The sequence below is a fragment of the Patagioenas fasciata genome, chromosome 7 (assembly GCF_037038585.1).
Source record: "Patagioenas fasciata isolate bPatFas1 chromosome 7, bPatFas1.hap1, whole genome shotgun sequence".
Taxonomy (NCBI): Eukaryota; Metazoa; Chordata; class Aves; order Columbiformes; family Columbidae; genus Patagioenas; species Patagioenas fasciata.
Genome location: NC_092526.1, coordinates 36,907,115 through 36,927,433, shown reverse-complemented (window position 1 = coordinate 36,927,433; position 20,319 = coordinate 36,907,115). Strand labels below are relative to the sequence as shown.

The window sequence follows — 20,319 nt, the reverse complement described above, 5'->3', positions numbered from 1 at the left end:
CTCTGCCCCTTTCCTTCATTTTTGACAGTTATTTGTGTGCACACAGCTAAGCGCTGGCGCCTTGAGAATTATGATGCAAACATGCCCGCAAGGCGGGATCTTATTTTACCTCCTTACACAGGTACAAATTACAGAAGTTCACCCTGGTCATCGGCTTTCACAGGAGAACAGTGTAAGCTGGCAAGATAATGATTCTGGCCTTAAAGATTTCTATGAAGGGGGACCACTGTGCTCACGGCAAAAAGGAGCATTGTCACCACGAGATAAAAAGAGGAGAACAGAAAAGAACAAGCTTAGATAATAGGGAGGTGAAATAATCTGTTTGCAGAACAAAGCAATGCCCAGATACCAGCTGAAAACATTTTTTTGATGTTGGCTGGAGAAACCAGCAGGGTCACTAATGTTTCACAAACCATTCAGACCCTTTACCAGGGTCTGACTTCATCTCCACTGAAGTAAGACTCTAATTGACCACAACTGGTACTGATTTTATTAATATTTCTTAAATTTAAATATTTAATTAGAAGAAAATCTCAAATTCTACCAATGCATGTCAGACTGTAACCAGCTTGGATTGTATATTCTCTACTCAAAGGTTAAAAAAAACAGTCAAATTGCTGAGTATGTGACTAATTTATAATGTATATTTCAAAGGCTGTTCAAGCAGCAATACAAAGTAACAGCTATGCTAAACACTGCAAGTTCTTTAAACAGCATCAAGTTAGGTAATACTTCAGGAAATGTATTTTTAAGCAGCTGTCTTTGTAAAACAGCTGTACATACGACAAACAGTTTCTAAGGTTCTTGTCTCATTGAGCTGCCACATGAACACAAGCTATTTGCTTTTTATAGGATGACTGAAATACGCTTCGTGCCAACATTTGTTTATAGCAAGTTATTATCAGCAAATGACTGAGTCTGATAAAACAATTACGTGTATGTGTTGTGTGCATTGTGTGAGGCTATCCATATGCACACAAATTCCAGGGCTTTTGCAGCCTCTGAAGTATAGCTGCTTCCTAAATTTGCTCTCTCTCCAATGCACACAGAGCAGCCAGCTGCACCAAGAGCTGGCAACGTGTAGAAGAACTGCTACTGAGATTGCCTGGGCAGAAGAGTACTTGTCCAGCACCCACCTCCTTTCATAACCTGTTGGTCTAAGTGGCCATCGCTCCACCCTCAGAAGCCAAGAACAACAGAACAGACAGTTTGGGATAGAACATATTCCTTCCTAACAGCCTGAGGGAGGACAGGAAAGCACCTTGTCACTCCTAACGCTACAGAAACAGCTGGATGACTTAGAGGAATTCAACCCACTGCCATCATCAAGCTCCTACCTCTGCTTTCTCTTGCAGCACTGCTCATAAATTTTCCTAGAAGTCTTTTCACCTAATACAGGGACAACCAGAAGAAAAACAGGGCTCACGTCCATCTTCTATTTCCTTCCTTGTTCCCTCATCTGCTGGATATAGGGATGAAGGTTGTGTCCCCTGTCAACATTCAGCTCTGTAGCTGTTGTTTCATAAACAGCAGCACCTTCAGCCCGTCTCTTTTACTTGACCCTGTAGATGACAGAAAATTTTCAACATGTATAGACCTTCTAAGGAAAGAGTGGGGTCTTAGAGACCCCACTTAATTATTATTAAGTCAGTTATCTACTGCCACTCAAAACAAACAAAAATCTAATAAAAGCTAGGAGAAATGGGTTTGGATGCCTCACTCTGTGCTAATTCCCTAATCCTGACACTGCTTGTCCCTGTATAAGTGATAACATCATAAATGCAGATTAGAACTTCAAGATGTAAATTAGAAATGAGAACCCATCATCCAAAAATAATAAAATTGCCTGCTTTCCTCATACAATATATTAAGACAGTAAGTAAATATAGATAAAAATAGAGAATTAAAAATACTTACGCACTGAAAACAACAAAGAACGGTACTTTTAGTCCTGGTAGTTTAAGTCAATGTTAACACTCCTCTCTGGCACAAATGAATTGGACCACTAGCCCATTTAGTCAAATAAACGGTCACTGAAACTTGCTAGTACTGGATTATTTTAGGATGAAGTGCAAGGGATGTTACCCTCCCCATATCCCCAAGGAACAGTCTGTTATTCCTTATCCCCATCAGTTCATGATTGGGGAGAGCTTGGACTCTCTTTATCTTCAACATAAAACCAGTAACAGAACTAGGGGTATCCTCAATTATCATTCTAAATACTGTTTGACCCTCCATACTTCTTTGTGGACACGTCCTTTGCAAATTAACAACATATTTGGAAAAAATGACTTATCTTTTCACCACTTGAAATAATAGTTTCATTTTTTTATTGGAAGTCCCTTTTAAAAAGGAACAGAACTGTGAATTTATTTTCTTTGCAGTATACACATTGTTATGTGTGCCTTTCATCATCTCAAGAACAAATGCAGCGAGAAAAACATGCTCACATTTCCTATTAGCATGCTTTAAAGCAATTCGGGATGTTGTCTTTAGAAGTGATCCTTTCCAGAAGGATGTAGCAGCTAATGCTAGTTTATGTTCTCAGGCTTTATTACTTCTGGGTACCAACCTAAAACTACCAGATTCTGTCATCACAGGGGTAAACAAAACACTAGAACATCACCAGTTTGGCTTAGATTTGAGGTAATAACCCAGCCCAGATCTAGACATGCTAAGCATCTATTGATGCTTCTTTTTTTCTGTTAAATGACAAGTATTGTAGAATGAAAATGATTAAATTTACCTGTCACAGCAGAAGCTAAATTCACAACATATGAAAACAGATCAGTTCCGTGCTTTTGCTGCTTTAAGCACCTACATTACAAATGCCCACCATTTGTGAATAATTAGGTCTCCAATTTCTTGCAGAATTTCACGTCAATTTATACATTATTCCAGACATTTACAGTTCATCACCTCATTTTTCTTTCAAGGTAAGAGACTTTGGCATCTCTCTGGGTATATTTCAACAGACCTCTCTTGGGATAAGCTTTTTCTCCTCTGACAGCAGAATCTCAAAAGTGTGTTAATTGCACAGGCACAAAACTGGATCAAATAAAATGGAAAACCCTAAAGCCTACATCAAGATATCTTGCACCATACAGCACACTCCCTGCAATTTATACTCTGTAATAAATGAGTTTTGCATTAATGGGATGATAAAGATATGAAATAATCAGAAGCTACAGTTGCTCTGCCCATCTTGCTAGTGCACTGTATACACATTATTTTCTATAATCAACAACACAGATTGACTGAACAGTCACTTACACTGGAGGGGCCTCCATAGGTCAAGTGGCCCAGTCCAAGTCCAGGTCACTCATACATCAGATGTCTCCACAAGTAGCTCACACATACACATAGTCCAGGAAAATCTCCACTGATCAACTCTTTGGAGCTTGCTTCCTTTTCACAGGATCACTTTTACAGGATTCTTGCACTTCTAGAATGTCACTAAGGTACCAGACAGACATTCCTCTGGCATAAACCTGTTGCAAGTAGGTCTTGAAATTTCTCAAGAGATCCAGCACAAAGGAAGAGCATGTCTTTATGGTTTGATTACTTACCTTGAAGTTCAATGCTCCAAAAGTAACACTTGAGACTAATAAAGACCTTGTCAGAAACTTCTATTTCATGTTTCACCAAAACCTCTAATCAGCTTAATGTGGCAACATTCAGAACACAGCGCTATGGTTCTGATTAATATGTTTCAATAGTATCAACCTCTCAAATACTTGGAAGTGTAAGTTTTACATAGATTACAGCATTTATTATAACTGTAATCATTCAACATACTTTAAATATCATAGCAATTACATCACACAAGTTATCACCTGAACTGAAAGAGGGACAAGAATTTTATTCAGTTTTACTCCTAGTTGTATTTAATGGACACACAAACATGAAAGCATCTTGGAATCTTACAAAGGCTCTTAATTTTTCATCTGAAAGGTGTATTCCACGGAAGAAAACACAGATGAAAGTGTTTGAGGACATAAACACATTTCCTTCTCATAATGAAAAGTAAATTACCACTGGAAAAAACAGCACATGTGCCCAAGTTCATAGCAGCAGTCCTGGAGGGATGACAGGCATAAGAAAGTAGCAACAGTCAAGCAAATATTATTTCCTCTCTGCCTCTCTTCTAATGCAAAAAAGGGCTAACTACAAATTTGAACACAGATTTATTTTTCCAGCCTCTGCTTTTAAAAATTTTCAATTTTTGGCTGCATCAGTGCTTTTAAACTGCTTTCTCAAGCAACCCATTTAAACCAAGGTGTGGTAATATGACACTATAAATTAACTTTAACTCAGTACATGACTCAACCAGAGACTCCTCTTCTTGCTTGAGGTGAACCAGGACAAAGTTGTGTGTGTGCTGCTGAGAGGGTTTTGGAGGTTTGTGATCTAGTGTGCTCAAGTCTGAAATGCCAGTTTGGTTCACGCTCCAGCATTTAAGGAAATGTTCTATAGGTTTTTTAAAAGGAGTTACTTTCAGTGCACGTTTTCTTCATGATATAGAATTTGTTAGGTCTTTCTTCAGTATTTTCCACTGCTTCTCTTCTAGAAATATCCAAGACAGCTCGTTATGACTGAGAAGACAGCTAAAATATCTGGCTGGGAATGTCACTTCTCATGTAGCCAAAGGTTAACCACTCATCCTAAAACAGTAAGAAGGAATCTGAGAAAGTGGCCAAGTAGCCAATAACACTAGTTCACTTCTTACTCTGTGGGCAAAGACGATAAACGCTTCCTGATCCGCGCAAAAGAAGTTCTGCTTCAGGTGCCAGCCCTCAGTGAATGGCATCATTCAACAACGACAACACCAAAAATCTGCTCCCCTCCAATTCCTCAAAATGTCAATCCTCACTCTCCATCTTAAGCCAGTGTTGCCTTCTCAGCAGCCTCAAATAATTCCATCGCTGGGAAACTAGTTTTATCTAGACAGACAACTGTACTAACCTTTCTGTAAGTCACGTAAGTAACAGCGAACAAACCTTTGCTGACTAAATTAGTAAATAAGGCTACAATATTCACATCCCACAGAGAGCCATGATCACTGGAATGCATGGACGAGAAAAAACCCCACAAGCCAGTTATTTACTCTTCAAATATCTCAAGATAGTAACCCATGGAAAAAATTAAAATATGCCAGCTGTTGCTTTTGGTTTTGTCGAGGGTTAGGATTGCGGGGTGACAATCAAACCCTGGCAGATGTATTGTTAACCTCCTCTCCCCCCCACTTCCCCCTTTTGCCCCCCCCTCTCCCCCCTTCCCACTCAGGACAGGCGATCGGGAGGGAAAGAAGGACAGAGAGAAGAGAGTTGGAAAAGTTAAAGATGTTTTACTAATGCTACTAATAAGAATAGAGAAAATAACACAAAATATACAAAACCAATCTTGTAAGTCTCAGCAACTGCAGAGCCAGCACCCAAAGTCCTGGATTAGACTCTGTAGCCAACCAGAGCTGGATTCAGTCTCTCACTAGGCCTCAGTTCGCAGGGACGACCAGCAAGGTCCTCTCCTAATGTTGGCCATAAGCAGAAGGGAAGGAAAAAGGGAAAAGGGAAAAAGGGCCGAGATCCTTGTGATCTCCCACTTTTATATGAAGTATTCACCTGAATGGAATGTTATACACCGTTGGTCAGTCTCTCGATCATCAGTTTCTCGTTGTCCCTCTCGCGAGATGTCCATCCATGCTTATCAATAAGTTTGCATTCCATTGCTAGGTTTAACCAAAACATGTGTTGGGTTCTTCAGGAAAGTGCAGCTAATATGAAGGCTTTAGCTGACAGGCAAAAATTCACTAAAAGAGAAACTTGTTTTTTAACAAAACCAGGACAGGTTTTGAGTTTAAACAAAACATTTATTGTGGACTCTCTTCTTTGTATCACCCCACTGGTATGTCAGCAGCAAGATACTAAATAACAAAGTATTTTAGGCATCTCATAACAAAACAGGGAGCATCACTGTCTCACAGAACACTTAAGAACATTATGCCCAAAAGGTAATGGTTTTGTGACTGTAGGAGAGGGGGCTCCAGTGCCTCTTCAGAAATTCTGGTCACTCAAAATTAAATAAGGTTCTGGTTTCTCAATGTGAAGCCAATTCTGCAGCATTCAGGAACCTATAGCTCATTTCAAAATAGTCACTTCATTGCAGTAATTGCTCTCAAAGAAACGGTAATTCATCAATTCCAAAAGCAAAACACAGATAAAATAGTGAATAGTTTCTCTCAAATATCTTCTGATAATTACCAATAATATTAAAATACTTTGACTATTTGTTAGAAAATATATAAAATGTCATACATCTTGTAATGAAGAACTTGTGTTTTATGCTCTTTGTGTTATCTACTAACTTATTTTAATTTATTCTGCATAAGAGACCAGATAAAACAGATCTTACACAGGCTAATGCAAAGGAGCTGAACACTAAGTAAAGGCATGACAAGGCCAACTGAAACCAAAATCACCTCAGATTGGGATTTGACGAAGTGCTATATTTCCCAGCTTTTTTTGCAATGGCTGATAATTGCTATTTTTGTTTGCAAGATCAGAATAAATGACAGTATCCCACCAAAAGTATTAGCCTGTGGTTAGTGTCTGAAAGATCTTACCTTACTAATAACAATTGTGTTGGCTGACTTTATGGTCTCTTTTGTGATCACCTGTCCAGAGTGAAACGTTTCCATTTTGCAGTTATTATTATAATCTCACTAGTGATCTCTCAGATCATTTTGCAAAGAAGTTCACAAGTCTGAAATAAAAGGAGTGGAGACACTTTTTTCATAGATGGAACTGGCTGAATAAAAACACATTTCACTATAAAAACAGTGGCAACCGATAAACCCTAGGTCATGGCTCCTGAAGATGCTAAATTTGGTTCCAGGGTAGTCTGTTTGCCTTTCCCCCCTGGCTTTGAAAATGCTAAATTCACTTTTCCTGACCCGAGTTCAGAAATTTCTGGAGTACTTTGAAGAAAAAGACTTTTTTAGTAGTTAGGGAGAATGGATAACCATGTATTCTTCCAGAGCAGCTGGTGGCTAAGCAAGCACGGCTGTCCCCAACTGGGGTGAAACAGGAAATATTCTGTTCCCTTTCATAGAACTTCAAGAAAAAAGAGAAGTGTTAAATGCATTTCCTCCATGGCCTTGACATAGCCAGGAAAGCTTATGGAATACATTATACAATAAGTAAACAGTAAGACAATAATCAAAAGTGAGTGATATCATTAGAAGAAATTACTCAATGAAGTTATAACGATGGTGCAATCCTTTCTGAAGCTCATCTAATTTACGATCAAAGAAGTCTTTGTTATCCACCACAAATGGCTTTGTGTCCTCTGCAGAGACAACTAACAATTCACCGTGTTCCTTTTAACAAAGAATCTTCCTTTCATAGTGAGATGTGGAGAGAGGGAAGAAATTAAAGATTAATTTTACTAATGGTAGGAAGTTATTCATCAATTTTGTATTCCAAACAGGACCCTCTTAGAAACCATGACGTGTGTCGTGTCACTCAGTATTGTGTCTGGATACCCTTGGTGGCCAGTGCCAGGTATTTCTAGTAGGTGATCTATGAACCCACATACAAAACTTCCCTTCTAAGGAAGTTCCCTTATCATTCAGGAAAACAATCTCTGAAAAGCATAGTAATACAAATCTCATTCCTGAACTCTGCTTATTTCTTTTCCCAAGATCAACAGCACTTTCGCCAAAGGTGCCACTCACCCCAAACTTTGCCCCTTCTGCAGCACAGCCAGCTCTAATGCCAAAGATGCTGCTACTGTCCTTAACACCTGCAAGAACAACACTACCAAAGTAGATAAAGTAGAATCTACTTTGCATCCTTTCCTCAGAACAATTTTTCCGTGCTCAAAACCGTAAAAATACAGCTGGAATTCTCCATCAGAAATGTAATAGATTAGACCTGTTCCTGAGTTGACTCTGCAGCTGAGATTTATCTAGTGAAAAGGTGAATAAGCAGAACTTGAAAGGCCTAACCAGAATACATCCAGAAATGCAACCCCTGATTCAAACTAGGTGCGCTCCTTTCTACACACAGAATGACTTCTTAAACTTTGATCCATTTTGTATTCTGCTTAAAAAATTAAAGGCAATAATGGTTTGCAGTAATCAAAGAGAAATCAATAAGTATTTTCCACTGTGAATTGAGTTTAGATAGAAATTTCAAGTACTTGATTTGATGTAAGGAAAATTAATTTATTGCTAATTAAAATAGATTAAGATAGTTAGAAACAAATACAAATTAAAACAGCAACTTTCCCCCCTCTTTCCCCAGGCTCACAACTTCACACCTTCATCCTTAACTCCTCTACTGCCCCACAGCCCACAGTAGAGCAGGGGACAGGGGAACGGGGTGTGCAGTCACTCTGGAACAGCTCCTTTTATCGTTCCATCCTCCTCACGCTTTTCCCCTGCTCCACCATGGCTGCAGTCCTTCAGGACAAACTTGCTCCTGCGTTGGCTTCTTTCCATGGGCTACAGTTCCTTCAGAAAATCTCCAGCTGCTCTGGCATGGAGTCCTCCATCAGCTGCAGGGAAACATCTGCTCCAGCACCTGAAGCAATTCCTCCCTCTTCTTCTCTGACCATAGTGTTCAGAGGACTGTTTCTCTCACAGCAGAACCTGTGGCAGGTGCTTCCTTCAAGAACTTCTGGAGGGAAAGGGGCAGCTCACCCCAGGAACTCCCCCTCCTCAAGCAAAACATCACGGCATCTTACATTTCAGTCATGCAAGGAATCAACCTCCAGCGTGATAAAGCAGAGAGGAAAATCATCGCCAAGCACAGGAAACTGAAGATGATAGAGCAGATTTTTAAAAAGATAACTTTTTGTTTCTGTGCTGCTCTGGATGGGAGAAAAAGGCACTGGGAGAAAGGCAGAAAAGTAGTCGATAAGCATGGTAAGTTAATTCCTCCACTCCCCAAAAGTGCTGAGTAAGAGTGCAGTGGTAGGAGACACGGAGAGGTAATTTTATGGCTTGTATTACGTTCACAGTTAGATATGCAGTAGAACCTGACATAGGAAACCTGTACACCCACCAAACTATTGTGAAGATATCTATTTAAAACTGGTAAAGCACCCTTTCCACAGATCATCTGTTCTCAGTAGAAGCAAGAAGGTTAAGAAGGTTCTCATTTTCTCAATCTCCTTCCACGTACCAAAGACTTCAGATGTGATAACAGTTTTGTCAACAGCCCAGAACATGGAGTTGTTACATCAGTTTGCATCCAGAAGATGATGAGTGCACTGAAGATAAAAGCAAATACACATTGTTACCATTCTAGCTTTTACTAGATGTGATCTCAGAGCATAAATAGCACCAAACTCAACAATAAAAAATTTGTATACTAAAACAACATTTACCATTTAAAGCGAATCATTTCAGCCAGAAGAAACTACAATCTTGAGCTGCAACTTTGAGAACCTACTCTCTCCTGCAAGCAGCTTTTTACAAACTTCATCTCCTCCTGTGGTCTCTGCTCTGGTCTCTTGCTCGTCATCTGGAGTACTTGCAGATCCTGAGAAAACATCCAACACATAGTGCTAAAGTGGCTAAAAGTAGAAGCCAAGGAGGAAAAACCTGCATGCTTCAGAAAACTGAAGAGTGTCATCTGTAAGAAACATAATTTAATTTCCAATTATTTCTTTCATTTAACATTAGCTTTAAGAGAATGTGAGAAAAAGTTAAATTTATGTCTAGAAGAACAATTAGACCCAAGCCTGAAGAAATTTTTTAGGCCAAACTCGTGGCTAATTCACAAAACTATAGTTAAACTGTAAAGCAGGGGACAGAAATTGCGATTTGTTTTCCTCCCATACTGCTGACCAGTGTTTCTCTCAAGATGTTTAAGAAAAAATTGAAGAGCACCATTGCCTACTTCTACCATTATGTTCTTCAGCTGCTTATTCCTTCTATGAGCTCCCATTCCTAACACAGCTAGATTACAGCATGTTTGGGGGTGACTGTTCTAGTTGTTCCCAACTCACTTGGACTATATACACTGTCCATCAAGTTTTCATAGAGGGAGACCTCTGTCTTCCCCTAGGCTGGAAAGCAGAATTCCACGAGCCATCCTTGAGGAGATAAATACGAGCAGCTGTGTATCAGGTACAAACACAACTACAGCTCTCTTCAGGAGTTGGAAGAAAAGGAACATTCTTCTTCTGTTCAACGATTACTGCAGAGCACATGGGCAGAGCCTCAGAATTTGTCCCCAGCTGAGTTACAGCTCAGCTTGAGACCAAATCACAGCTGAAGGCTTTGCCAGTTCTTGAGACTTGATCACTTATGACACCATTGGTTTCACTAAAGCAATGCAAATTCCAAACACTAAGAAAATTTGTCACATCCACACTTGATGTGACACAGATGTTTATAAACAATCCATGTTTTGCAGATAGTGTTACAGACACGCTATCAAGTGGATTATGCAGAAGAAAAGGAAGCACTCTCATGTGATTGGTCATTAAGGATTTTGGTGTCATCCCTGCTTTCCACCCCGCCCCTCCCCTGCATGAATTTGGTTCTATAGTTGCTGTTCTTTTGTTTGTTTGTTTGTTTTTTGTGTGTGTGTGTAAGAACCTGAACACAGTGATTCGCAGCGTAGATGGAAGACCACCTATAGGGAAAGAAAAGTGCCAAGTCTTTCAGGCTCTGAACATGGTGGTTTTGAAGGACAGGGCTTTGGTTGTTCTAGGTTATCACAGGGTTAGAAGTATACACTAATACTTCCTCATAAGGAATTTCTGCAGAAATACAACATTATCTACTTTAAGTTAAAGCTTACTATGTAAAAATATATATCTGAAAGGACCACAGACAAAAGCTCCTTACTGTTTCTTTATAAAACAAGGTTTCATTAACTTTAAAAAAAATCCACATAGAGAACATAAAGATCAGGAGGCACCACTGGCCTACAGTCGCAGTATGACATGCAAAGGTAGCAATGCATGGATTAGAATTCATTAACATTTTGGTACATACTCATGAAAACATTGAGATCTGTCCAAACACTAGGCACCTCATCAAGTGGATCAGGGAGATAGTGTAATTCTAATACTTCTGAAAAAGATGATTTACTTTTCTTCTCTATTGAAAAATCCTCTTCCTCCCACCAAATAACGTGGGATTTATAGAAGTCATGTCATCAACCTTTAATCTCCTCCATTCCGTTCCTGCAGGCCCTCCTGTAAGATTTTATACACCTTCTTCATGATGTCCATGTCCCTTGTGGGCTTGTACAACTTCTTGAGTGGGTAAGCAGAAAGAACAGCTATGTCAAAATGCAAAGACAAATCACCACTGTTTCCCAAGGGGTGCATTCAGGGCTAGCACAAAGAATGTCAGTCTGGAATGAGGACACGAGGACCGAACTTCACCCTCTCCCACTGATCTGCCAACACACACATCTCTGGTTCTGGGTCTCCTACTGCCATTTGATTGCCATACCTAATTACATTTTAAATAGCATCTAGGGACAAGACTATTCCACAAAGAGCAGAAGCAAGTCTCTAATGTTTTCTGGAGCCACTGAACTATCAACATTTAACCAAAGGATAGAGCTAAAATTTTAACAGTATTTTAGTGGTGGTTTATACTGTATTGACACTGTTCTGCTGCAGAAATGAAAGTACCTCAGAAAAATGAACAATTGGCAGAACCAGTAGCATGTAAGTTTTTGCTCTCTAGTTCCTTCGTACGGAGGAACCAGAAATCAACTCTTATGAAATCACTAAACTACAAACAGGTTTCATCCTCCTATGAGCCTTATCCATCTCTGTTAGAAAAAAAGATCAGGAAGCGCGAGAAATTTAATTTGCTTAGAACAGCATGCTCTTGTTTAAACAGGCAAACTCTCATTAACAGAAGCCCACTACATGCCAAATGACCAACTGAGCTGCACTGCAGAGAGCTAAGGATGGCTGTAGTAAAATAATGAATTCCAATTATCCACATTAAAAGATCTGATTACATGTGCCTTAAAATATCTGCATCATGTAACCACAGCTAAGTGAAATTAAAACAATATTAAAAAACTACATACAACAACTATATTCATGTCTCAGTTTTCTTTTTTCCTCTTTTTGATACATACAATCCTGTATACATATATCACTCAAAACTACGAAGCATCCAAAGACAACTTTTTCCATAAAGAGGTTATCACATACATGCCTTTTGCAACGTTTCTTCTACCCAGCAGAGGTTTACAGACTACCAATGAGAACTACTCCAACAACATCCAATGCTCCTACTTTTCTGTCTAGGGAAGACTCCTTAGGACACAGACACTCAGTATCTGTTCTCAGAAAGCTTTCCATGCTTTTAAGTCACCTTCTGTACAGGGTTTTAGATGACAAACACCCACTAATACTTTCTGTGACACAGCAGTACTATTTATGATCACTCCTTCAGAGACTCTCCAGAAACCAAACATCAAGTCCCTTCAGAAAATAAAAACGCTGTTTGTCACATGCATTAGAAATGGAATCACACACTAAGATATAACAGCTTACATTGGAAAAAAAACCAAACACACATACGCTCCTGTTACACGACGAGATTTTTGCCTTTTCCTCAAATCGTACCTTAGTTGTTTGTTGGATACACTTGCTGCATAGCTTCTGGCCTAAAAGAAAAAAAAAATATAATCAACACAGCCTGTTTTACACAACACTTGTTTCATTCATTAATGAGGTGCACTGTTGCTTGGAGAAGATCATCATTACTGATGGGATAGGCTCTGAAGTTTATTCCTACAAAAGCTTTGTTCAGGAGGGAAGGGTGGCGGATCAAGGAGAATTTTCTCCTCAGAGAGCCATGAAGAGCAGTAACTTTTCACAGCAACATCCTCAGCTATATCACACTTTCTATCCCTAATAGAACAGATTCTTCCTGCCTAATCTTCTGAGAATGTATCTGTCTGAATAGGCTTAGGGTAGCAAACTGTAAGTTTGCCAACAGACAATTCAACAACCAGCTGCTCTCCACAGCCAGAAGCAGGACCTGAAGTGCCAGAAGAGGAAAGAAGCCAGTTTCTCAATATAAAGCCCTAACAGCTGGCAGAAACTACGCTTTTCTCCTTGTTTTCTCAAATTTTCCAGTTGCTGTGAACCTAACAAATGTCCTGTGAAATGTGGTTGCCTGATATTCATCCAGGTAATGATGATAAGCCCCACAGCAAACAAGGAAAAAAACACTTAAAAGGAACGTGTGGACTTAGGATCCTGGGGAGATGGGAAGAAAAAAGGAGAGGAGCAAATCCCATTGCTATCATGCAGTGAACTTAGCAGCTGCTGCAACAGTGGAACTGAGAACTCGGGGGGTCTGAGGACTTGGGTGGAAGCCCCAATAAGTGCGAAGAAAGAGAGACCAGGATGGATACGAAGCACGCTTGAGGGAGACAGAGTTGCAGCCAGAGGGTGAGGGGAGCAGCAGGGTAATTCATTTGGGAAGAAAAGGTTTATTTTCCATGGTAACATGTAAAGGAAAGAATCTATGCTCCCAGGCTGAAGCTCCAAAAGGAGTTTCTTCTTCACATTAGAAGATAAGTATGGCTGTCTCAGACTACAGGAAGTCATTTACCCGCCTCTGGTACTCACCAAAACCCAAGCAGCTCTCTTGGTTTTGAGGGCAGGATGGGCTTCCCTTTTCTTCTGTCCCTATAAATTCCTACCATGAACTCCCCCTTCCAGGGCCCCAGAGCCCCGCAGCACAGCCCCCCAGCCCTCCCCGCAGGACCCTTTGCTTGTCACACACCTTCAGGACCTTCTGCCACCTGGTCTCCCTGGAGCTGTCCTACTTGTTTTCCTTTATCCCCAGAAACCACTGCCCTCAAGTCGCTTCTGTATTTCTCCCCACGATTCCCCATAACCACAACATAAGACCATCACTTTTAAAGAAAAAGTACTTTACATTTGAATAGAAATATTATACATTAAGTTACTTTATAAATATATATATATACACACACACATATACAGACATTTGTCTCTAAATTTTGTACAAACAGCAACAATCTTCATATCACGTGGTCAAGTCTTCATTTTTGAACAGTGAGACTCATTAATGCTGCTGGTTTCCATCCAAGAGACCGCCAGCCTTGAACGAGAGCTATGCGCGTGTGCCCTTCTACGTCTTCTCTACATTCTAGAAAAACCTTCTTTTTGCACGCACACACACAAGCACAACCCTTCTTGTCAAGCCGACCAATCACTGTTATGGGTAACCAACAATGAGGTTAAATCAAAGAATAATTTGTTCATTTACGGTACTGCGGAAGCTCAGGAATTCTGTTTGCAAAATAAATGCTTGAACATAACGACCACAAGAAAACAATGTAAACACCAGAAAAACATCTACAGTTCCAATACAAAGTAATAAACAATTACTTTGCACCAACCTACAGAGCTTTCTTGGAAAAATCAGCCTCTAATATTCTACGCAAACAAACTTGAGTGCATTGAAAGTGGTATTGTTTACTTGTGACTTTTTCATATACATAACAGAGTCTTTTCTGTAAAATTTAGGTGGACATTAGTGAACTAAGGTGTGAAACTGAATATAGAGACTGGCTATGAGTGATGAGTGTGTGTTCCTCCATTAGCAATGTGCACAAAACAAGTGTAAAGAAAGGTCACGCTAAAGTAAAAAAACAAAGTAATAAGCTGGAATATGTATTCAGAAGACACAGAACTGAAATTCTGTGAAAATGAAGGCAACTGAAAACAAAAACTTTAGTATTGGCTGAAGAAACGTTTCAAATTAAATTTTTCGATGAATAGAATTGCAACTCTCATCCTCAGCTTTTAAAAACAACTGCTTATTTACTGCTTTAAACTTCTCCCAACTTTTCATTCTATTGTTTTCAGGGTAGATTATAAAATTCATTTCACAGCCTGCAAGTCAAAACAAACTACAATAATATTTCTGCGTGTGAGCACTGACTCCAAACCAGAAGTATCGTCAGAAATATTGTTCAGCCCAGGATGAGACTGTAGCTCATGGTGGGAAGAACAGGGACTGTTGAACAGATCTGTTAATGAGGGAACTAAGCAAGAACTGATGGAAACAGTGAGAGACCCAAAAGATCTGGAGATTCTCTATCCACTTGCATGATCAAATACTGACTTATTAAATAAGGGCATGATTCTGTTGGAAAACTTTAATTTAAGCTAACCCATAAACACTAGCTTTAAATGAACAGCATTAACAGTGTTAGTTAACCTCACAGAAGTTAATATATTTTAAGGTAAGACTAAGATATAGGACCTACCTAACAGATGCTGAGTATCAGGAACCCAAGTTCAATGTGAGACTTTTTCAAGTTTAAGCTTTACACACTCAAAAGAAAATTAAAAATTAATTTTCAATGGTCACTACTTAGATGATGATTGTGAATGCCCTGAATGTTAACACGTTTCAATTTTTTTAAATGTTAATCTTTACGTTTACATAATATGCCTCAGACTGCATTCTTGTACAGCACAAAGAAAAAAAATATAATATTATGATCAAGTTCTCAGTCACTTAGTAGGAACTAATAACAGAACTGTTGATATTGCTGTACATAAGATACTTTGAATGTTGCTCTAAGAATTCAACATCTGAAGCAAACAATGCTATTGTTTAACTTGATATCTATGTTGGCACCAGTTTCATTACATTTACTGCTTTAAATGTGTTCCAAGTTTTTTGTAGGTCTATGTGACAAGTCTGTCACAGATAATGCAACTCAGTGCTTGCCACTTACTATGGCTTTGGCTTAAATATTGCTAAAAGATATTTCTTTATCACACTCAGTTTTTAAAAATATTCCTGGTAATTATTTTATGTAATACAGACCACTTTAGTCTTAGGAGCTGCCACCGTTGAAAAAGATGAGTTTGTTTTCTGAACGTTATAGTGACAGCACACTTGCATATATTGGATTTATATTACTTGCTTTGTTTTCTTGGGTCTCTTTGATAGTAATGTATCCATAAGGCAAACATCATGAACAGCAGCAGGTTAAATCATATTTATCTGAGCTCATAGCTTAAATGCATAAAGCAAAAGGTAGATTAAGCTGAAACAGCAGCAGTCATTTTCCATGAGACAAGACTCCTGCATGTAGTTGTTACGACCAGCTGCTAATAGAGCACCGCTGGCAAAGGCTGCATGCAGCAACAAACCTCATTATAAAGCCAGAACTAAGTTCAGAGGTGTAAAAATCAAACAGATTTACTGCTACAATTCACACGCTCCTCTTCATCACACAACCTTACGTTCACCTGGCAACCTCACCTTTCTCCTCTCCTTGATCTTCACACCATTAACATTATGATTAGGTCAAAGCTGCGTTTTGTTAAGCAATGTCCTTCATCACTTGGAAATTCAGCATTTTGGACCTTCATTTTCTCACAAAACCATTGCTGTATGGATACACTTTGCTGTTGGATTCTGTGGTCTTGGAGGTGGTAGATTCTATGGTCTCTGTGCAGTAACAGTCGAGGGTCTCAAGGAGAAAAGCAAACTCAGTGTTGTGATCCACATCCTAAAGCTAAGGAATGAAACTGTGGAAAGACCTTCAGAAATGTCGACCAAAACAGGCCATTTGGATAGCATTCAAATTGCTGAAAACTTGAAACACAAGAGAGGTGGTGTTCCACAGGGTAACTGAATGGCCTGGGGTTGGCAGCGAGCTACAGTCATAAATCAAAACAGCTGTCTGTCAGAACCAGTGTAAAATACGCCTAATCTGAGTGTCACCATACAACTTAAAAAGAATGGCATTACTTTGAGAGCACCCGCCTTTCCTTCCAAGACATTTAGAGTTCTCCAATTTGAAAAACCCTTCCAGGCTTCAGAGATTTAAAGAGGTGAGGAACTCTGGCAGTCTCTGATTTTATCTGGCTCCACAGACAATGCTTTTTCTCCTGGCTCTTGTTTAACTTGGCTCATGCAGATAACACCATCTGTATTTTCTTCAGCTTAAAAACAAAACAAAACAACAAAAATCAAACATTGAGGTTACACTCCACCGATAACGCTTCAGCCCCAATAACTGTAGCTATTTAAAAGAAAAATATTCCAGAAACTCAAGCGAATAGGTAAGGCATTTGTGAAGTTAACTGCTGTTTAGTTTGACAGACAGTTATGTCACCTACTGTGCTATAAGACATTGCAAGCTGACATTAATTTACTGCAGTAAGTGCCCTCTCAAGTAAGAATATTTAAAACATTTGCTAAAAACAGTAAAGTGTATGGAGATACAAAATTAGTCTCACACAAAACATCTTTCGTCTTTACCATAGAAAAATACAGCTACCACCTCTTTTTTTCTTTCCAGGGCAAGGAGGAATGGAGGTAGTGCTGTTGAAAAAATTAAAGCACATTGATTTAGAGCACGACTTACACTTCAGGCACGATTGGCTGCTTCTCAATGACTGTGCATTTATTTTCAGCAGGAAATAGCTTATTCGTAAGTTAGCACTTGGACAAGAGAAAATCCAGAACATACAGGATAATTTTAACAAAGTGCACATGTGCATAAATATACGCACACACAGAGGAGAAAAAAACAAAGTTGAAATATACACTGACTGAACCCTTAAGTCAAAATATATGGTGTTTCCTCCCAAATAAGTTCTGTAACATTATTCCCTCTTCAGACTAGCCTGGTCTTTGTTCTCCTCTCTGGATACAGAACTTGCCTCCGGGACTGGGGGAGGCACGGAAAAAGGTATCTGCATTTTATAGGCAACTCCTCCACATAATTTAGGAAGGGCACCGATATTCTCACAATTTCCAAATTCAGGCTGGTGGTGATAAACTGAGACCTTCAGCAGAAAACCAACAAACAAAGAAAACAAAAAACACAGGAAATCCCAAAGGAACAGTGAGCTTAGTCCTTGAAGTTATATAATTTTACATTTGACTACATTTCTTTTTGTGTAAAATAGTATTTCTTTAAAAATTCACAACGCTCATCACAAAAATATTTGAGAGGCAACGACATCTAGATTTACCAAATGGGTTAAAGAGTTGAATGGAGGAGGTGCACCTGATAACCTCTTTGAAATTTTGCTGACCTGCAAAACTCATCAGGACACATGGAAATAATTATCACAATGGCATTAAGAAGATACAGGCTACGATCTAGCACATCTTTTCCTAGATGTTCCTGCAGAACTGCTCAAGAGTTATCTTTTTAGAAGTCATAGATGACAAGAAAATATAGAAACAATAAAGCACGGTACAGCTAGCATTTCAGACTCTCTGGAAAGCCAAAAGGATATATTGCACTGATCTACATATGTTCCATATTTAACAGGTTTTCTTCACGAAGAATCAGAAATCATTCTTCGAGAATGCACGTTTTCATTTTCCATTAGGCTCCACGACTGAGAATTCAAAGACTGTATTTGCATCTGGTAACAATGGTTTTAAGGAGCCTTCTATTTTGACAGTAAGAAAGTTGTTTATGGTGGTTATTGTGTATTTTACAAAAGTATTTTCAAACAGAAGTTTGAAATTCCAAACAATTACTCCAACTGATAACTACTAAAGCATATTGATGACTACAGGCTCCTAAAAAATAAATCAGAAATCTGAGACGGTGCTAAAGAAGAAGTAAAAAAAATCCATTTTTTTCCAAAGAGTTCTAACCAGAATCAATAGTGGTTGCTTTCCATTCTTATTTTTTGTTTTAAAAAAATATTTCTAAGATCATAATTTTAGCTAAATATTAGGATTCTTGGCAAAATATTATGTTCAACAAATAAGTTGGGATTTGGTCAAAGAAAATTATAATCAGTTTAACTAAGAAGTCACCTTTTTATGCCAAAGAGTAATTTGGTTGTGTGTGGGTTTTTTTTTGTTTTGTTTGTTTCCCGCCCCCCCCCCCCGCCCAGTCCCTTTTTCACAGAAAAATTAATTAGAATCAGTTGAAAGAAGTCTATGCTGGACTATCAACACATATCTCGCCTTTCTTGAAGACACACAGAACAAAATCCACTGTCCAAAATCCAATTTACGACTTATTGGGAAGGCTACAACTTACCAAGTGCTGGAGGCCTGTCCACAATCTGTACTGGAACAGTCTGTACATCTCCCAAGAGAATCTGATGGACTTCTCGTTCCAGGCTTCTGGAGTCATCTGCCCCTTCAAGTGCCACCAGCTGGCCCACGGTGACTGGCCTCTGCTCACCAAAAGCAGATGCAGCAGCACTGTGTTGTGCCAGGCCAGCACCTGCTTGCAGACCGTGTCCCTGACCAAGTACTAGAGAATGGTTGGTTATTGCACTCCCCATGGAATCCAGGAGACTCGCAGGGCTGGGAGGGGAATGGTTATTTACAGCTATCACGGCTGTTGATCCATTTGTGGAGGTAAAAGTTGACTGTAGCTGTAATCCCTGTGAAAGACAAGGCAAAAGAACTAACATCACACAGAACCAAAGAATCACAGAATGTTGGGGACTGGAAGTGACCTCAAAAGCTCATCTAGTCCAATCCCCCCCGCCGGAGCAGGAACACCCAGATGAGGTTACACAGGAAGGTGTCCAGGTGGGTTTGAATGTCTGCAGAGAAGGAGACTCCACAACCTCCCTGGGCAGCCTGTTCCAGGCTCTGGTACCCTCACTGTGAATAAGTGTCTCTTCATATTTAAGTGGAACCTCTTGTGTTCCAGTTTGAACCCACTACCCCTTGTCCTATCATTGGTTGCCACTGATAAGAGCCTGGCTCCATCCTCCTGACACTCACCCTTTACATATTGATAACCATTAATGAGGTCGCCCCTCAGTCTCCTCCAAGCTCAAGAGCCCCAGCTCCCCCAGCCTTTCCTCACACGGAAGATGCTCCACTCCCTTTGCCATCTTTGTGGCTCTGCACTGGACAACATACCAGTATCTACAGCACAAGGAATCTGCATTTAATGGCAAGTATGTGGCAATGCTGGAACTGGATAGCTTCTGACTTGTTACACACCATGCCTTTTGAACAGCACCCCTAGGCTAAAGCTGTATTAGAAAACAGTTAGGACAACGGTATCTAGCAGTATCTAGAAAAATACTTATGACCACAAAGCTCTAATTTTAGATTCATATTCAGCTTCAAGTCATTCCCCAATACTGCCCATTCCTACAAGAGGTGGGTACTAAAAGCTAAGCATCTGCTTTAAAAAACAGAGAGGGAGATAGCCAAGTTGCCTTCAGAAAGAGAGGGAAACTAAGTACAACAGGCTGCATTTCTGGGGAAGGGATCATGTGTTTCACTGGGGTGCAGGAAGTATGAAGGCAGCTTTTCAA

At 39.6% G+C, this 20,319-nt stretch overlaps 1 protein-coding gene across 18 annotated transcripts in view; it reads right to left on the bottom strand.

Annotated features, from left to right (window-relative positions):
• Nucleotides 1-5,848: 5,848 nt before the first annotated feature.
• CARF (calcium responsive transcription factor) overlaps nt 5,849-20,319 on the bottom strand; it is a 40,695-nt gene continuing 26,224 nt past the window's right edge. For 7 of the 18 annotated variants that reach the window (XR_011740077.1, XR_011740079.1, XR_011740091.1 and 4 more), the window contains 4 exons: nt 19,074-19,425; nt 16,316-17,001; nt 9,394-12,659; nt 5,849-9,276 (listed from right to left, as the gene is read on the bottom strand). Coding sequence is in view for 1 of the 18 variants with exons in the window: in XM_065840654.2 (XP_065696726.1) it covers nt 16,883-17,001; nt 19,074-19,425 (471 nt within the window). In the remaining 17 variants the exon portion in view is untranslated. The other 11 variants (XR_011740082.1, XR_011740086.1, XR_011740081.1 and 8 more) reach the window with 11 other exon arrangements.